The 19,290-nt window shown below is 48.4% G+C and overlaps 2 protein-coding genes and 1 long non-coding RNA gene across 9 annotated transcripts in view; 2 read left to right on the top strand and 1 right to left on the bottom strand.

Moving 5' to 3' along the window:
• Positions 1-1,996, top strand: part of BEND5 (BEN domain containing 5) — a 48,235-nt gene extending 46,239 nt beyond the window's left edge. For 2 of the 3 annotated variants that reach the window (XM_082688350.1, XM_082688349.1), the window contains one exon: positions 1,460-1,636. In XM_082688350.1, the coding sequence (XP_082544476.1) occupies positions 1,460-1,617 (158 nt within the window). In that variant the 3' untranslated portion in view covers positions 1,618-1,636. Of the gene's footprint in view, positions 1-1,459 lie in introns of all 3 variants that reach the window. The other variant, XM_082688348.1, reaches the window with a different exon arrangement.
• LOC309843112 overlaps positions 1-19,290 on the bottom strand; it is a 1,054,942-nt gene that overhangs the window by 508,772 nt on the left and 526,880 nt on the right. The gene's annotated exons all lie outside the window — the stretch shown is intronic.
• The window catches only part of AGBL4 (AGBL carboxypeptidase 4), a 1,624,959-nt gene that overhangs the window by 1,426,904 nt on the left and 178,765 nt on the right, over positions 1-19,290 (top strand). The gene's annotated exons all lie outside the window — the stretch shown is intronic.

Genomic DNA, 19,290 nt, shown 5'->3' with positions numbered 1-19,290 from the left:
CTAGTAGGACTGCCTGTTGTGGGCTGAGCTGGTAGACGAGATTTTGTTTATCTTCCATTGCCATTCTGTAAGAGTGGGTCGTGGTTCCTGTCTCAGAGGTCAGGAAGCGCAGATTCAAAGTAGTTAAAATTCTTGCCCATGATTATGTACCCCAGGGGCACATTCCCCATGCACGCCTCCAGTCCCCTCACATCCTCTGAGGTTTCCCTGGGAACGCAGTCACTCATTCACTTCACATAAATTCGCTTAACCTTGCCCCTCCGCAGGCACTGTGGTAGGCCCTGGGAACGAGCAGTTGTGGTGCATAAGAGACTTTATAACAGCCCCAGGGAGGCGTAGCACTCCTTACGGTTTGAAGAAGGCTTGCAAAATGTTGATCTCCTATGTTCCATCACAGCCTGAAAAAAGATAACCTGTGGCTTGTCATCCTTGGTTATTAGGTGAGGAATCTAGGGCAGTGATTTGCCTCAGGTCCCCGGGCTAGGAAGTGGGCTGAAGTCAGGCTCGTCAGACCACGTCGGAGGCTTGCTCTCGGCTTCATCACACTGCAGATGTCAGACTCCGTAAGAGTGGCCATCCTCAGCCTCAGTACTAATGACCACGATGAGACGCCACTTCACACCCACCAGGCGATCAGAACCTTAATAACCTCACAGTGTCAGGTGCTTTTGAGGATACAGGGCAACCCATGCTTGCATATGCTTCTGTTAGGGCCAGCACAACCGCTTTGGAAAGCAGTTCACCGGGTACCATCTAGCAAAGCTGAGCATGCACATGCCCTAGCATTGGGCAGCTCCGCACGGAGGCCGGTGCTGGGTATCCGCCTGCGCGTGCGCTCCACGAGACATGCGCCGGGGTGTTCGTGATTGCAGAACACTGGAAACCATCCAGGTCTCCACTGACCATAAAATGGATCAGCAAATGGTGGAGTAGTCCTTTCAAGAGCGTACTGCCCTCCAGGGAAAATGAATGAGCTGCAGCTGCCCACTTCCACTCGGGTAAATTATGAAATGTTGAGTGAAAAACAGAAAGTCAGAAAGATATTTGAGGTGTGGATACCCTTATAAAACAGTTAGGAAACAGGGAAGAGTAAACAATATGTCATTTAGGAATGTATACACATGTGATAAGATGAGAAGAAAAGAACAAATCCAGAAGAGTGCTTCCCTCTGGGGAGGTTGGGCTTGGGAGGGGACCCCAGGGGACCAATGATGTCTTATTAAGCTGGGTGGTAGGCACACGGATGTTGTATCCTAATTTTTAAAGGATAAACTTACAGTTTCTATCTATTCTTTTCTAAGTACACTTGTGATGAAAATTTTAAAATACAGCTGTGCCAGACACGAGAATTGGTGTTTGGGAGGGATGTCAGGAGGCCCATTTTGTTTTTGCCCCCTTAAAAGATTGTACTCCAATCCACCATTAATCCTTGGCTGTCTTGTTTCTTTCCCCTGTCTAGAGTGTTTGTATGACAGAATAGCACAAGAAACTGTGGATGAAACTGAAATTGCACAGAGACTCTCCAAAGTCAACAAGTACATCTGTGAAAAAATCATGGATATCAATAAATCCTGTAAAAATGAAGAACGAAGGGAAGCAAAATACAATTTGCAATAAACTTTGGATTTTTCATAAAGCCTTATCGTTTTTCCTTGCGTGGCTTGTGATTTGCGGGCGATGGTGCTGTCCAGATCAGACCCAACCGTGCGTGGTGGGATGCGGGCAGGGAGCCAGCAGGTTTCCAGGGTCATCGACTTGCCCTGAACGTGGACTCCCCATTCCAAAGAAGTCAGACGGATTTGCTGAGACTCAGGCAGCAACATGGCGCCAGCGTCATTCTGGGGATGGGGAAAGTACTGTCTTTTCGGAGGGGGATAAAGTGTCTCTGAGTTGCCTATCACTTGACTGAGAATTTGAACTAATATTTTTACCATTCAAGGACTTCTATCTCTGTTCCTCTATTTTGTTCTATAATAAAGCCTCATTAATTCTTTGATGTAGACAATCATTATCCTCATTTATTTAAGGATATCAAGTGTACAGAGGAGGTGACCAGTGTCCTTTGAGGGGCGGAACATTCAGGCTGAAAGCAAGAAAATTCATAAGGGGTGTGGTTGCTGTCTGCAGATCCAAAGGGCTGTCTCGAAACCAAGTTACTTTCTCGTACTTCAAAGAACAGATCTAAGACCAGACGCCCTTTTCACTCAAGATGATCTGAGATCCAGCTTCCTTGATAAGTTGAATCCATCTCTGTAAAAGGGTATGGGGGGCGGTAATGTGAGAAGTGGTCCGACGTTACCTTCAGGAAGTAGGGGGCAATGTCACCCCGTGTCAGTTCGTTTATCCTTTTATATCTCAAATGATCTTTCAAGTTACATAATTTTTATCTCACTCAGCAACTGCTTCACTAAGGTGCCTGGTGCACAATCTGGCAAACCACATTCGATCTTCCTGTTGATTTGCACTTTCTGTAATGCCTGTGAAGTCAGCATGGTGTATTGGAAATGGCAAGGGTTTGGGGCTGAGCGCCTGGGTTCCAAGCCTGGCTTCCCTGCTTGCTTTGGGCTTAACCTAATCTCTTGAGTTTCCGTTTTCTGTTCCATAAAAAGGAGATGATATCTACCTTGCAGAGTTGCTATAAGAATTCTTTACGTATATATAAAGTGTTCAATAAATGTTGCCGATTATTATTTTCTTCATTTCTGGTTATTGGCTTTTAGGCATTGGTTGAAAAACTTGGGCCTCTGTTTTCTCTAATGCTTGATCCACCAGACCACTGAAGGTCTATAAGCCAAAGGTCACAGTCACTGGGTTAAGTAGGGGTGGTGGCTACATCTTTGAGGACTTTTATTTTAGTAAATGAAAGAATCCTTTGTAATGTGAAATATCGTATGCTTGATAACAAAATGTGTAGATGTGAATTTCCTTTTATGGCATTTCCCCAACTTTCCACAAACTAGCAGTGCGATCTTGGGCTGGCTGCTTAACTTCTCAGAGTCCTTATCAATATAATGAGGAAAATAATGTCTACCTCACAGGCTGTATGGATAATTAAATAATAACAGATAATATATGTCAGGACTTTTGTAAGTGTTTAACACAGTTTAACTCGTTTCATGAGTAAAGTTTGTGACACTTGGTAGCAGTGTTTGATTAATTCATGCTATTAAAATGGGTTCATTTCAACAGCGTGGGCACGAGTAGTGCGGAATGCATGAGAGACTGGGGAAAAAGTATGCGTTATTCTTGAGCTCATCGCCTTTTCTCCCTAACCACAGCGGCGACCCAGACACCCAAAAGCTCTGTGCATTTCCCTTCCAAGACTATTACCATATGGTACCCACTTTATAGGTGCTTTTAGGTTGGTGGGGGAAATAGTCGTGGAAATACATTTTAAAACGTTATAAGAGAAGTGAAAGTGCTTTGTGTAATGTATATTGCCTATAGTAGGGACAGACCAGGGTGGGAAAGATTCTGGGATCTGCGTTCAAATCCTGACTTTACCTTTTCTGGCAAGGTCTTTTGAGCTCTCTGGGGCTCATTTCTTTTAAAGTGGAGATAATGATCCCTAACTCAGGGTTGTTGTGAAGAGTACTCCAGGTAATATCTGGGAAAAGGGCTCTGGAAATCTCAAAGAACCACACAGATGTTAGTTACTTTTAGCTTAGAAGGCAGAATAAAGTCAAAAGTGGGTGTGACAAGGAAGGACATATAACCAATTCTGATGGGAAATCAGGAGAGATTCATACCCTACTTAGACTGAAAGGGTTTTGAGCCCCTCTTGTGTACCCAGTGCCCTGTTACTATCATACAGGGGCAGGACCATCATTCCTGTACCTGCACAAGTGAAGAAACAGGTTCAAAAAAAGTGTGTGTGGGGGGGGGGTTGCTAAATAGCATGTTGGCCAACGTCTCAGATTTGTCAGCAGTGAAGTCAGGTCAGAATCCAGGTCTGTGCACAAACCCCCTTGTCACCTCCCTGAAAGGTGAGTGGGATGTTAAGGCCTGGCTGAGACTCTAGGACTGTAATTTCAGGGTATATTTAGAGAGACCCAACCTCCGTAACCAGTGGAAATCAGTCTCATTAATTGAAGCCACTGAAGGAACTATAGTACCATTTAAAAGGATTCACAATTTTATTACAGATACATAGACAAAACTCAAATCATTTGGTGTGGTAGAGAGTTTCCAAACATGTCCAATATTAAGAATTTTCTGAGGCTTAAATTACAGAATTCTGGGCTGTGGCTTAGTGAGCTCAAGTCAAGAAGTTTGAGATGGGGCTGGGACTGTGTATTTGAACACAAGCACCTCTCTTGAGCAGTATCAGTCCAGTAGAAGTCATTCAACGACCTGCTTTACTGGAGGAACAAGAGTGTTTCCTACATAAAAAGACGTGCTCCTTCTCCAGTACCTGAGGATGCCTGAAACAGAGTAAATTTCCTTTTGAGTAGCTGAGGCTCCACCCCCAAAACTTGTTCCGAGTCACTCTTTCCTGATCACGGAGTGCTGAGCCGTTGGACAAGATGCAGGTGACTTTCATTTTAGGCCCCAATGAGCATCCCCTCCCTTTCATACTTAGGTTCTTTCTTTTCGATTCCTGTGACAGGCCGGTGAGCTGTGGAGGACAGGACAGTCAGGTCTCAGTTGGCAGAGCCTGGATGGATGGAGTTTGGGTACTGTCTTCACAAGTCCTGGCAACAAGTTCTTGGTTACCAGATGAAACGGAAAGATGTGGCTTGTTTTTATTTTCTGGCAAAGGAACGTGTGTGAGTGACCGTTCTGAGCCTGTGGACTTCTTGGGTGCATTTCAAATTATGATTTGCTTTTGTAGTTATAAAGAAATAAAAGCCACTTCATAGACATTTTTGGGAAAACGCTCCAAATTGGGCTACTACAAGCATTGCGATGTATCCCTTGTAGTCTCTTTTTCAAGGCCTGAGTGTGTATTTCGCATACCTGTGATCATAGCCTATTATCAGGTTTGCAGCCTTCCCTTTCCATTTATCATGTTTCCCTGCTGCTCCGTGAAATGTAACCGTCCATTCCAACATCCACCAAGTTGGCGGACGTCAAGCTATAGTGGAGGAAGCCATCTGCTGGGCTGTGGGGCTAAGGTGGAGGGCTGCCAGCTCCTGAGGGAGGCCCGCTGCCCGCACGGTCCAGGGCAGGAGGCAGGGAGAGCCTGAGTCTAGAGGTCCCCACATTCGAGTTCGTTTCCCGAGACTCGCACCGACTGCCTCACCTGACCTGAGTTCCGTCCTCTTTCTGAATGCCAGCTTCTTCATTTGCAAAATGGAGGAAATAATGTCTCATCATGGGGTTCTTAGAAGGACTGAGAATGTAATTAAAGCACCAGGCCGGAGTGGACAAAGGGCCACCAGGATGAGAGCTGACATTCTTCTCCTCTTCTCTCCCCACGACCATTTAAGTCCTCCCCCAAGTGCCCCAGTCCAGTCTCCAGCCTACTCTGACCTCTTACATGGTGACCTTGGCTTTCACACCTGCTTTTGGCCCTCCAGACAGCTTGTGCTTATCCCACAGCACTTGGTGCTCCTGGGCTTTTCCTTGTGCACAACAAGCAGGCCCCTCCCCGCCTTCCGGCTCCCCTCGCCAACCTTGATCCTAGCCCCACCACCCAGCTGCCCATTTGCCCTTCCTTGTCCTTTAGGTTATTTATAAACAAAACTCAGGGGAGGGTTTCTTGTGTGCACAGTTGTTTGTTTTGTTTTTTCCCTTTATATTTTCTATCATTTTCTTAAGGTCGTTTTACTGGAGTCAAAAGGAATGAGATTTTTTTTATCAGTCTTGATACATATAATGAGTGTGACCATGTTTTAAATTATTCTGCCGCCTTACTAGGTGAAAACTAGTACCTCATTATATTTTCTTTGATTATTTCTGAGATTGCACATTTCCCCAGAGTATGGTTTCTTGCTTTCAGAAAACAAAGCCTTAACTTGTGAGCATTTCCAACAGAATCTATTTCATTTTCATTTTCTGTGTTTAGTTTTCTCTGGACAAATGTGTTTACCTTGGGCATATAATTTTTACTTTTATATCTGTAAAGAGACATGTCAACAGATACTTTCATCCCCTCTTTTGAAGGAATTGATCAGTTTGTGCCAAACAGCTTCATAGGCTTGTGGAACTTCTGGGTCAAAAGTGCAGTTGGGTGGCTTCTGGGTGGCTCAGTGGATTAAGCCACTGCCTTCGGCTCAGGTCATGATCTCAGGGTCCTGGGATCGAGCCCCGCATCGGGCTCTCTGCTCAGCGGGAGCCTGCTTCCCTCTCTCTCTCTGCCTGCCTCTCAGCCTACTTGTGATCTCTCTCTCTGTCAAATAAATAAATAAATAAAAATCTTTAAAAAAAAAAAAAGTGCAGTTGGAGGTCCTCTATCCAGATCTCCTATCCACTACAAGCAAATGCCTTTCTAGACCATTCCTGAACATCTCCAGGCATGGGAGTCATCTTCCTACCCAAGAGTTCATCCAGTTATTGCTGTCACCTAGATGTTCTGTTGAACTAAAAATCTACTTCCCTAGGACTTCTAAGGTCATTCACATTCTCTCTCTGAAGTCACAAGAACACTTCTCCTCATAGCCCTTTTGCTGAGTTGAATGTGGCAATTTATGACTCTTCACCAACTAATAAGTAGTTCAAATTCCGTTTTACTATTTTCACATGAGGGAAGCTGTCCAGGAAAGAGTGGGGCTTCTGGACTTAGACAGCCCTATGTTCAAATTCTGACCACCACTGCCTCGTATGTGACCTTGAGCAAGTGCTTAACCTCTCTTAGCTTCAGTTTTCTCATTTTTAAAATGGGAACCTATTATCTACTCGCCAGATGTATGAAGGGCTACATAATAAGATAATGTGAGTAAAGCAGCAAGCCAATCAAAATCTCTCAAAATCCTAAGACTTTTTTTTTAAGATTTTATTTATTTATTTGACAGACAAAGATCACAAGCAGGCAGAGAGGCGGGCAGAGAGAGAGAAAGGGAAGCAGGTTCCCTGATGAGCAGGGAGCCTGATGCGGGACTCTATCCCAGGACCCTGGGATCATAACTGAGCCGAAGACAGACGCTTAACCACCTGAACCATCCAGGCATCCCAATCCTAAGACTTCTGACCATCCTGCTTACTCTTCTATGATTGTGTCCCTAGAAGATAGGGTTCAAGACCAGACAGGCTCTTTAGGAAGGGTCTGAGTGGCACTAACTAGAGAAGGTTGTCACCTCTTCTGCTAACATATCTCTGTCAATGTGGCCTACACCTGAACTAGCATCTCCTGTGATAGAATTGTCTCCAGTGGAGTGTATGGCCACCAGGCTTTCCCCTGCTTTTTCTCTTTCGCTAACACAGCCCTTGAGCTCACAGTGTTATAAAAGGAGCATGGGTCTTGGAGCCACAAAATTCAGATCCTGACTTCAGTCTTTGTTGGATTAGAGGAAATTGGTCCAGACTATAATGTCCCCATGTCCCCACCTTGTCCTTTATGCAGTTGTTGTGGGGATCATACTGGCCTGCTACAAGGGCAGATCTATAGTCCCCGCCATCCCAGTTCCAGGCTTCAGAATAGTGCTCCTTTGTGTTCCCTTTTTCCTTTTAGCAGCTCTTGATATCACACACACACACACACACACACACACACACACATCCATTCAAGTGCGTGTGGGTTTTTTTTTTTAATTTTATCTATTTATTTGAGAGAGAGAAAGAGTATGAGCAGGGGTGGTGGGGGGCAGAGAGACAAACAGATTCCCCGCTGAGCAGGGAGTTCAGACACAGGACTCCATCCCAGGACCCTGAGATCATAACCTGAGTCAAAGGCAATGCTTAACCCACTGAGCCACCCAGGCGCCCGTCAAATCTGTATTCTTAGGTTATTTCTTAAAGGAAATACAGGACTTTGCATTTATCCCTCTTCCATGTCATCTGTTGGTTTCAGCCCAACATTCCAGCTGGTTGAGATCTTCTTTTCCATTTGTGTTTAAAATACAAAACAGAATTTGAGGAAAACCAAAGCCAAGAAAGAAAATCCAGCCATAATCCCAAGAACCAAGCCCAACTGCATGTCGATCCTGGGAGCCCCTCTTGTCTGTCCATGGGCAGCACCTCTTTGTTCCCAGTGACTGGCCAGTCTCCCATGATCCTGCCTTGCTCATCCAACATCATGTGGCCAACATTTCCTCCTCTGCTGCCCGATTTGCATAGCTACCATTTTAATGCCCTTCCCGGTATCGGGCTGTGATTACCTTCTTATCTCTTGTGTGTGTTTTGCTGTCTCTAGTGTCTTGCTATTAGAGATAATGCTGCCATGATCGTTTATGGTTGTTTGTTTCTTAAATTCCCAGGACTCAGCTAATTGGGTTAAAGGGCAAGGACATTTTGTAGTCCTTCCCATGTGTTGTATTGCTTTCCAAAAGGTTCAGCCGTGTCTCGAGCAGGGCAGACATGCATGTGTTTGGGGAATTTTTAGAGAAGCATGGTGAATTAGCTTTCTATAGAGATGTACTTCTTCAACTCCTTTCTAGGCTAATCGTCTGGCATGCATTTGGGTATGTGAGATCCTTATAGGTTTCGATTCTATTATATGCCCTTTCTCCCAGTTTTGTGGTATGTATGTATAATCTTTTGTGTCCTAACCAAATTATCGAAAATAATGCTTAGTTCAGTGAAAAGAAAAGAGCCATGTGGTCCTCCACTAAAGACCCTCTTCTCGTCACCAATCAGCCTTTTCTGAACTAGGTTATTCTAGTAGCTGGGATTCCTCCATCTGGTGAGATCACGTAACGGCTCTGAGATGTGGCATTTGAGCTTCCACCTGAAGGATGAGAATGGCTGTCAGCTGACCATTTGTCTGTCGGTCCATCCCTCCCTCTGTCCATTTTACATATGCTGTATGTCTAGCCTGTGCCCAGCACTCTGACAGGCACTGCTGCTCAGGTCTAAGCAGGGAGTCACACCTCAAGTGTGGCTCCAAAACCTGTGTTCTTTCCACTGTTCCAGAATGTACTGTTTTAGCCCCATCTGATCGGACAGTGAGGATATGGGCATTTATGTTTCATTAGAAAGGGGGGAGAGATTCCGTATTCTGCCTCACCGTCTGTACCCAGAAGTTTCCTCCATCAGTGATTATGAAATTCATTCAGTCATTCGGCAAATAGTTATTGGGTGCCTACTGTGTGTCAGTCACTGGTCTAAATGTACAAAGGGCTTAAACTCTAGCAGAGGTGGAAAGGGATAGGGAGGAAGATGAACAGTAAATATAATAAATAAGAAAACTGCAGAAGGGAGTGAGTGCCCTGAGAAAAGGAAAAGCAGGGCGGAGTCAGGGAGACCGTGTGCAGTGAGGAGAAGGCTGGCCTCTCAGTGGGGTGCTAGGGGAGGCTCATCCAGACGGTGAAGGCTGAGCAGAGAGCCCAAGGTGCTGAGGTGGTCAGCATGGGGTGGGCAGCCCTGCAGGACCCTTACTGTGGGAGCTGGAGAGATCCCAGTGGTGGGAAGTGAGGGGCATTAAGTATGTCCTGTCTGCCTGGAGCCTCGGTTTGACTCAGACGGGAGGAAGGGAGTGGGGGAGAGGAGGAAGGGTGGATTTTGCCTGATACTTGGAGACACTGTATGTAGCAACCAGCAGGAAGAAGCATTCTCATGAAGAAAATGTAACAGGAGGCTTCAGAAAAGATAGGCTCTCGAAGGAGGTGGTGGTGAAGAGCTCTCCCTCTGGATCCCTCCCTCTGATCTCTCCAGGAAGCTAGGGGTCCCTTGCCCTGGATGGAGGTGGGGGAGCTGGGAGCTGGGTAGTTCTAGGTTTGAATCCATGTCCCCTCTCCTGCTACATGAGTCCCATGGGTTCCTGAGCTTCTGTTTCTACATCAGAAAAACAAGAACGGTAATTCTCACTCTGTAGTATTGTTGGGAGGACAAAATGAAGAAGCACACTAGCTAGCTCCTGACAGAAACTTGGGCCCTGGGGAGGCGCTCAGCTGCTGGTGCCCCCAACGGCATGTGGAAGCAAAGGGATCCTTTCACTGATGCATCGTGTCATCAGACGTGGTGATGGCGACGCCGGGCATCCTGACTAGCTCTGAGACCTGGCAAGCTGTGTGTGTGTGTGTGTGTGTGTGTGTGTGTGTGTGTGTGGTGTGTATCGGCCTCTTTTCTCCCCTGTGGTACAGCACCAAAAACACTGCCTCTGAGGGTTTGCTCTAGGATTTGGTGAAATCCCAAGTGAAAGTGTGTGAGCAGGAGCCTGGCCCTGGCTAAGTCCATGTCCTTTTGCTGGCGCAGCACCTCGGGTCCCTAGCAGGGCATGCACCTGTCGTCACCCTGGCAGGCCCGGCCCCCACCCTTTGCACAGTAAAGCTTAGGGAACCAGTTTTATCTAATGAAGGATTATCTAGATGCTATAGATTATCAGCCTGTGTCTCAGCCCAGAGGTTTCTAAAAAGAGAGCAAAATGGTCGGTGCCAGCATGGGGGGCCTGGGTCTAGTGGACTGGGTGCTCGTCAGATGAATGAATGAGAGAATAAATGAATGGCTTAATTTTTATTTTATTGGCGAATAATATAAAAGATGTTACTGCTTGTGATTCCTCATAGCAGTTCTCTGATACGTCTTTATTTCAAAGATAAGGAAACAGGCTATAAAGAAGAGTAATTAGAATTTCCTGAGTTACATAGTTAATGGATGGAACTTAAACCCAAGTGTCCCGAGGCAAGATCCAATGCTCTTTCCCCTCTACCAGGGGTTCTAAAACTTCAGCCCGCTTCAGAGTTTCCTGCAGGGCTTGTTGAAACCCAGATCACAGGTCCCGCCCCAGAGTTTCCATCCAGCTCTCAGGGTGACAGCCGTGCTGTGACGTGGGGACCACGCTTTGAGAATCACTGGTCTACACGAAGGCACTTTTCCACATTATAATTATGTTAAGTGGCATGTAATTACATCTTGGTGATTTCATACTAATGTGCCATGACCAGCAGGAGGTGTGGATCGAGGGCAGGAAGGATGGACGGAATGCCTGAGGCTCACAGCCAACTCAGCAGCCAAGTGCTTAGTGACTCTGGAGGTGAGTCTCACTGCTTTGGGACTCACTTTGCCATGTGGAAATGGGTTTCCCTCTGCCTTCCAGGGGTGGTGGTAGATTGGATGACAAGGTGGTAGATTAGAAGGGGGACTATTTCAAGGAATCAGTAGGGCAAAGCCTCCCTGTTTCAGTCATCTGCTGTGCCCGTTTCCAGGAGTCAGGGACAGGACATAGAACAAAGAAAGAGCCAGACCCTCCCACATCCTCCCTCTGCACCAGTACCCTCCTGCCCCAAACAATAACCGGAATTATTGACAAGTACCTATATTGGGTTGTGGATTACCTGTCTCTGTTCTTGTACAAACTCTGTCATAGTTACATTTACCGTCCACTTTGGCCTCTTGGTTTCTGTTTTGTTCACTGATGTATTCTGAGTACCTGGCACATAGTATACACTCATTTAAAAAAATTTTTGAATAAATGCAAAAGTCAAAGACTTAATAGGAGGCTGTTGCCCCAATCCAGACCGGAAGTGAAGCAAGGACCCCAAAGTTGGAGGAAGAGAAATGGAGCAGAGACAAACCCTGGAGTCTTGCAAATCAATCCCCGTGCGGGAGGGACAGGCCTGTCCCTTAGCTCCTGCCTAGGGGCAGACCATGGGTGTTCCTGATCAGAAACACCTGATCTGTGTTATGGGAGGAAGGAAGTAATAAATGTCCAGGGCCTGGACCACTCCCACACAGAGTCTTCTTTGGGAAGAATCTGGACAAGAGATCCTCCTCACCCCCTGGAATGGGCACCCGAAATTTATCCAGAAATTTTTAGTGATCCCAGGTTGACAGCACTCACACTGGACACCCCCAGATGCATGGTAGCAGCCATCAGAGAAGCTACTCAAGGAAAAAAATCGCCAGGGTAGCCTTCTCCAACTGTCCTTGGTTCCTTGCCATTAATTCCTCGGCAGTTCTCACTCAGGGCCATCTGCAGCCCTGTCCAGAACTCAACAGAGATGGGATTGCCATGCTGGGAAAATTCCAGGGGCTTTCGGATGTGAGTTGCACACCCAGCCCCAGGGCTCTGGGAATTGGCTCCTACTATGCCTGCCCCAACCCCACCCTTATGTACACTTTTCCCTGGTTTTGGAGAATGGCAACTCCACTGAAAGGGTTTTCTGAAACCAAGGATGTGTCAGCCCTTTTTAAAATTGCCTTGTGCCTCTGCTAGTCTATCAGCCTGGATTGTCACTGTGCACCTGTCTTTCTTGCCGGACTGTGAGCACTCAAAGGGGCCACGATGTGTTCCTCCTTGAGTCCCTGAGCCCAGCACAGGGCCGGGCACAGTTGCAGTCCTGGCCTCTGATGACCAAAGGCTGTGCCAAACGGGTAGTCCCTTCTGCCTGGAGGTTTAAGGCTTTGCAGGATCAAGAAAGCTCGTCATGAGAATGTCGTGAGACCTCCCTGGCCTTGTGCCCCCAGGACAGGGCACCACCAAGTCAAGAAGGAAGGAAAAGATTTGGCAGTGGTGAAGTCTGAGGAGTCTGACCTCCCACTGCCTGGGGCTGCATGAGGGCTCTACCACTCGCATCCGTGTGACCTTGAGTGAGTTCTTTAACTGGTGTGGGCCTTCATTTGCTCCTCATAAAGTGGAGGTCTCAGGTTCCCACGAACAGCCAGCGAGTATGTGTAAAGCACTGAGAACTGCACCGGACACACAGTGCTGTGGAAATGCTCGTGGTCACTGTGAGCAGGGCCAGGAGGTGGGAGAGGGTGGAAGTTTCAAGGAGTGGATGTGAAGTTGGTATTGGGAGAGGAGGCAGGAGAGGGCAGGTTGGGGTGAGACCTTAGAGGGCGTTGGCCCCAGGCTCAGTGCTGGCCTCTGAAGACCGCAGATAGCTGCTGAAAAATCAAGCCAGCATAGTGCGGTGGGTGGCCTGCGGAGAGAGGGGAACCCATGTTTTTAGAACAACCCAGGTGAGCGATGATGAGGAGCAGATGCCCACTGTCCTTCCTCCTTGAGTGTCAGCACTGCCAGGGGGGAACCCGGCTGCAAGCACCATTCTGCAATGGCCCGGGTGGGAAGCGCACCTGCTTCCAGAGCAGCCCCTCTTTCAGGATCTGGAGCAAGGCCCGCCCTCCTCCCGGGTACTCAGCCCCTGTGAGCGGGAGATGAACTGTGTCTGGGGGTGGGAGGGGGCGACTGCAGGCCTGGAGTTGACTCTTGTCAGGTCTTCCCCGAGCACTCACTCCCCTGATGCTGTGGAAACAGCATCCGTCCCTGTGGAGCCAGCACAGGTTGGAACCTTTCCTCTAGCACTTTTGAGTAACATGACCTTGGACAAGCTACTGAACCTTCTGGGTCCTCAGATTTATTAGCTCTGTAGAAAGAATACCGTGGGCACTGTCTTAGGGCTGTCGCCCGAAGTCCTGGGCACAGGATATTCAGTAACATGCACCGCCTGGCCCTTGGCCTGACGAAGCAGGGAGCCAGGATGGCGTGCTCCGCCCATGCTTTGAGGCTGGCTCATTTATTTTTTTCTTGAATAAATGTGACGTGTAACATGGTGGGAGTTTAAGGTGTACGGTGTGTTACTCTGAAACACGTATACGTTACACTGTGATCGCCGGTGTAGCAGTATTTATTGCTTTACGTAACAGTCCAGTATTATTGTCTGTATTCATTCTACTGAGCATTGGATCCAGGCTTCTTCACTACTGTTACAAGCCCGTTTCCTCGGTTACAGTGCCCGTGACCTTGAGTCCTCCTGCTCCCCCCACCCCCACCCCACCCCTCCTCAAGTGAAGGAGCGGATTTAAGCCTCTGACACATTCTTTCCCCAAACAGGGGCAAAGCCCCTGGCCCTGGATATGAAAAATGAGAGCCACTCACTACTGAGAAGCTATCATTGTGGGTAGAAGGAGGGAGGCCGTTAGTTCCTCTTTCCAATGGCTCTTTAAATTATTTTCATTTTGCTGACTTAGCACTTTTCTGAGCGGAAGGAGCTTTCATTCCGAGGCCATTTAAACAGATAGCCTCATTGGCTCCAATCTCTTGGGGGGGATTTAACCCTTTGTAACCCACACTGGTGCTGCCTTCCTGCGGGAGGGGGCGTGGGGGAGTGGTAGGTAGCACATGAGGCTTTGCAGGGTGGGGCTGCCCTTCACTGAGCCTGGTGTAAAAACTGAGCACCGCACCTACCTGGAGATTTCCAGCGTGGGCCCATTAAAGGCACAGAGGAAGTAGAGACTACGGCCAGATGTGAAGGTGGGTTGGGCTCTCCCAGTTTTTAAATTACAATCATAAGGTGGCTTCTTTTCTATCTTTTTCTTTTTTTCTTTAAGACTGAGGTTTTGGTGTTTTGTGGGGGGAGTAGTCACTTTTTTTTTTTTTTAATTTGACTTTTACTTAGTTAAGATACAGTGCAATATTGGTTTCTGGAGTAGAATTCAGTGATTCAGCGCTTACATACAACACCCAGTGCTTATCACAGGTGCCCTCCTTAATACCCATCACCCTTCTAGCCCATCCCCCACCCACCTCCCTCCACCAAACTTCAGTTTGTTCTCTGTCTTCAAGAGTCCCTTATGGTTTGTTTTCCTCTCTCCTTTTTTCTCCTTTCCCCACATCCCATATGTCTATCTGTTTTCTTTCTTAAATTCCACATATGAGTGAGATCATATGGTATTTGTCTTTCTCTGATTAACTGATTTCACTTAGCATAATGCACTCTAGCTCCGTCCACATCATTGCAAATGGTAAGATTTCATTCTTTTGGATGGCTGCTATATCCCACATTCTTTATCCTTTCATCTAAGACTGAGCTTTTGATCCAGACTTCCTTACGCAGAGTAAGAAGGGCAGCCAACAAGAGCACGTGATGCCTCTCCCGCACCCTTCCCTGCCCAGGGCCAGGAGATCTTTCCATTAGCTTTGTTGAGCTCCTCCTTTCGGTCAGGATCCACACTGAAGACTTCACACATTTAAAGCGTCACAACAAGAATTATTTCAGAATCAGCGTTACTGTCTTTATTTCTCCTGATGAGGACACCACAGCCCAGAGAGATTTCGAGAGGTTAGCTTTTTTGCACACTGTCACACAGCTAATAAGTGAAAGCTTCAGGATTCAAATCCAGGTTCTTCTGAGACCAAGCCCACTATTCTTTCATCATGGCCTCAGTGCTTTCTAGTAGTCACACTGACCGCAAGCAGGCTGGGTGCCAGACCCTGACCTCTGGGACAGAGTTAGAGGAGTGCTCGTCTGCCACACACACCCCCACCCCACGTTCGGGTTAGGGGATGGCGATGTGCATTGTACGAGTTTCCCTTGTACAGCAGCGGGGATGGTAGAAAGACAGAAGCAAGAGCCCCACAGCAGGATAGTGCACACACATGTTAGCACTGACTTTCTTCCTAGAGCAAAATACCATCAACAAACAATGAACCAGAGCTGCATGTATTCACATAAAGAAATCCCCAAAGCATGATGTGGTGTCAGAAAAGCAGGCGGTGGAAGGGAACTCAGGGCCTGAGTCGATGTATGCGAAGCCTTCCAACAGGAACACCACCACCGGTCAGGGACATGGAGCTGCGCAGTCTGAGTGTGAGGACACAGGTGGAAAAGATGCCTGGGCTCTGGGGTCATCCTGCTCCGGGGAGGGATGGGCCAAGGTACAAAAGAGGTATCTGCCATGTTGTCACTCTTTCACACAAAAATATAAAATGGGACCTGAAGAAAAAGAGCAGGAAGCAAAGGAGTTCTGATAGATCGTGCCTGGCAGGGTGGGGGTTGGGGGAGAGATGCGGGGCGGGGGGTGGGGGGGGGAGAGTCTGCGCCAGGCACCTCCTCTTCTGTGTACCTGAACTGCAGACCTGGGCTGGGGTTCCAGTGTGTGGGTGCTGGCGTGAACCCCTCCCTCACAGACTCTTGGCAGGATTAAATGAGGGACCAGTTGAGAAAGCACTTTTTAAACTGTAAAATGTTGTAGGAATGTAAATGGATGCCCCCCCATGCCTGTGCTATTTTCTGGCCCATTTTCCTGGCTAGTTTGCCTCTTTCTTGAGGGCCAAGACAACTTTGAATCCATCCCTTGACCCCAGTCTAAGCTCAGGAACTACTGCTGGCTCTGGGCCAGAACCCCAGATCACAGGCGCCGCCGTGAGTCCCTTCCACCGCCTCTGCTCCCCAGGACTGTTTGCACTGAGGGGAGACAGATCGTTCCAGGCTTCCACATCTGTGGACACACGAGATCAATTGCTCAGTGCTGTGTCAGGCACTTAGAGGGAGAAAAGTCCAAAAGAAGCCTATCCGTGGGCCCTGTGGGTACCATGAACGCTGTCGTGGTAAGAGTCCACCCTTCCGGCCTCTCCCCTCCGGCCCCACACAAGGTTGTCTCCTGAGCTGCACATCCCCTCCACTGAGTCTACACAAAGCCCTTGCTTGATCCTTCTATGGTCCTAAGGGAGGCTTGTCAGGATTCCCATGAGGGAAGATGAGGATACCAAGGCTGGAGCGGTCCTAATGAGCAGAGCCAGGATGCAAATCCGGGACTGGCAGATTCCCAAACCTATGCTGTTCTCCGTGGGCAGAGGTGTCTCCATGAACCGCAAAGGCAGAGCTGCCACCAGGGAATCCGTGGATGGCAACGAGATGCAAATCCCCCCTCCTCGTGATTCAGTGGACGGGTGACTCAGGCAGGGACTGGAGTGGGTAATCATGTTTCTGAGCAGACCAGAGTGGCTGCCACTCGGAGCTCCCTTTGTATTTTGAATATGCAGTCTCTAATTAGACTTAGCCTTAATTGCAAGATTTCCATACGCCCTGCAACTGCCATGCACTCTGTCTGGGTATAAACACGTCCATCAAGCGAGAAGCAAATTGTAGCTGTTGCCTTGGCCCTGTCATCCTGTTTGCTCGCTCTGCTATAGCTCCTCTGGGGATGTACTCAGCCTTCCCCTGTGAAAGTGCTCTGGGGCCCACATTTTAATCAAAAGCGTACCTGCCTCTAGGAAAAAGAGTAGAGGCACTGCTCAAAAGTGATTAAATTTAATAACCAAAAGACCAGAAAAAGTCTGCTTTGCAATGCATAATTTCACCATATATTTATTTATTTCATCATGTGGCCACATTCTGTATGCTGTATGGGGACACTTTATTAAAAATGCCATTTATTTTAACAGCAGCAATAACGGGAAATGCACACCTTTTTTTGCCTCCCCACTGTGTTAAAGACATTTGTGGTTATTAAATTACTCTAGAGTAGAGGAGTGCCTGTCTCCAAATTTACTCTGAAGTATTTCAATAAAATGATCTCAAATGTTTATTCACTCAGCAAATACTCACCCAAAGCCATTCTGGGCCAGGTGCCTCCTGGCACGGGGAATAAGGAGGTAGAGCAGACAGAGTCCCTTCCAGAAGCTGGGCATGGGGTGGGGGGGAGGGGACAAAGGCACCCGAAGGCACAGAGCCAGGCCCCCGGGGCTATTGAAGCAGTGTTTGTTCAAGCTCCAAATGAATGAGTGAATGAATGGAGGAGGGGTTGGGTAGCGATGAAAAAAAGAAAATTCGATGCCTCGCAGTTGCAGAGCTGGGACTGAAGCTGTGTGGGGAATTGCAGGGGCACAAAGGAAGGACTGATTAGTTTTCCCTGAGTGCCCTAGAGGAGGTGATTCCTCAGCCCCTTTTCAGGTGAGACTCTCAGGGCCTGAGGCCTAAGGCCATAACCCAAGCCCCAGCCCCGCCCTTGTCTGCACAGCTGCCCCCACTTCCTTCACTTCACCGCCCCTGTCTCCGAGGGGAGCAAGGCTGGCTTCCCCGCCAGGCCCCGTGGAAGGAGATGGAAGGCCACTCCCCACCCGAGGAGGCGGCGTGCTCCAGCCTTCTGCTGCGGCTCCCTTCCCAGCCCATCCTGATAGCTCCTTGAATGTCGTCCCGTCCCCGCCAGAGCTACGAGGTATGTTTCATAAGCACAAGGACCAGAAGAGAGCCTAGCATATAATGGGGGCTCAAAAGCTGGGTAAACAGACAGGTGAGCCAACTGCATGAAGGACAGAAGCAGCTCGGTGTTTCCTCAGCACCTTGAGAGGTTCACAGTGGGGTCTGGAGTGCAGAGTCCCAGTGGGACCTGCTGAGCAACCAGGCTGCGGGGTGGCAGGCCCCTGGACTAATGGGCTGGGCACTGCCCTGACGTGGGTGGCCACAGGGAAGGATGTTAAGCCTGGGAGGACATGGGCCGACGCGTGCTTCAGAAAGACCGCTGTGGTGGAATTGTAGACGATGAACAGGGGAGGGTGAGGACTGAGTGGGGGAGGACAGTCAGGAAGGAGGCTGGTCGAATGGTTGAAATGTGGAGACCAGAGCAAAGCAGGAGTGGTGGGGATGAAGGAGTGGGGCAGGTTAAAAATGGAAATGTGTATTTGGGGTGAAGCCACTGTGACTTGCTGATGAGACGGAGAGAGGAGAAGAGTCAGACTCAGCGATAACCCCCCCCCCCCCCATTTCTGGTTTGGCTGAGCAGGTGGGCCGTGATGTCATTCACTGGGAGGGGACAGGGACTTATCCTCCCAAGGGGCATTGAGGCAGGGCTGAGGGGAAATACTTCTTCTAATCGGAATCTAATTGGCAGATCATGAATCACGCTGTTTGAAAGCAACATCCAAATATGGGTCTCATGTTTGGGGGGTGTCTGATGAGCCCCAGATAAGCAGTTGGCAGGATTGCCTTTTGAAGGTGAGACCGATGATGGCTTGTCTGGTGAGGGGCCACTCAGAATCTGCCCTTCTCTACTTACTGCTCACACCAAGTTGTACTGCTTTAGTCCCCGCCCCCCCTTCCCTTAAAAATAACTTTGAGGTAATGGAATGAGCATAGGATTTCCGTTCTGAACAAGCAGGCATAAGTCTCCGCTCCATTACAAACCAGACTCGGACAGAGACATCTGGTCCCTTAACCTCGGCTTCATCAGCTGTAAAATGGGAACATGGATGCTGTCTTTCTTACGGTGTCACTGTGACACTCTAACTGTTGAAGGGATTGAGCAGTTTAGGAAACTGAAAAGGGCTGTTCAGGGGGAAGAAGCCAGGAAATGCCACAGATGAGCGGGAGATGGGGGCAGGGCCCGCAGAGGCAGGGTGTGGGGGAGCAGCTCTGTGCCTCCCCTCCTCCTCAGAACCTTGAGGCCAGTCAAGTGGCAGCTGATGCCACAGATTCCTCAAATGTGCCCTCCATCCAGGCTCTGCCAGAGCCTTCCACAGAAGGCTGAGCTCCC

Source organism: Mustela nivalis (genome assembly GCF_964662115.1).
Source record: "Mustela nivalis genome assembly, chromosome: 10".
Lineage (NCBI taxonomy): Eukaryota > Metazoa > Chordata > Mammalia > Carnivora > Mustelidae > Mustela > Mustela nivalis.
This window is presented reverse-complemented; position numbering and strand designations above follow the sequence as displayed.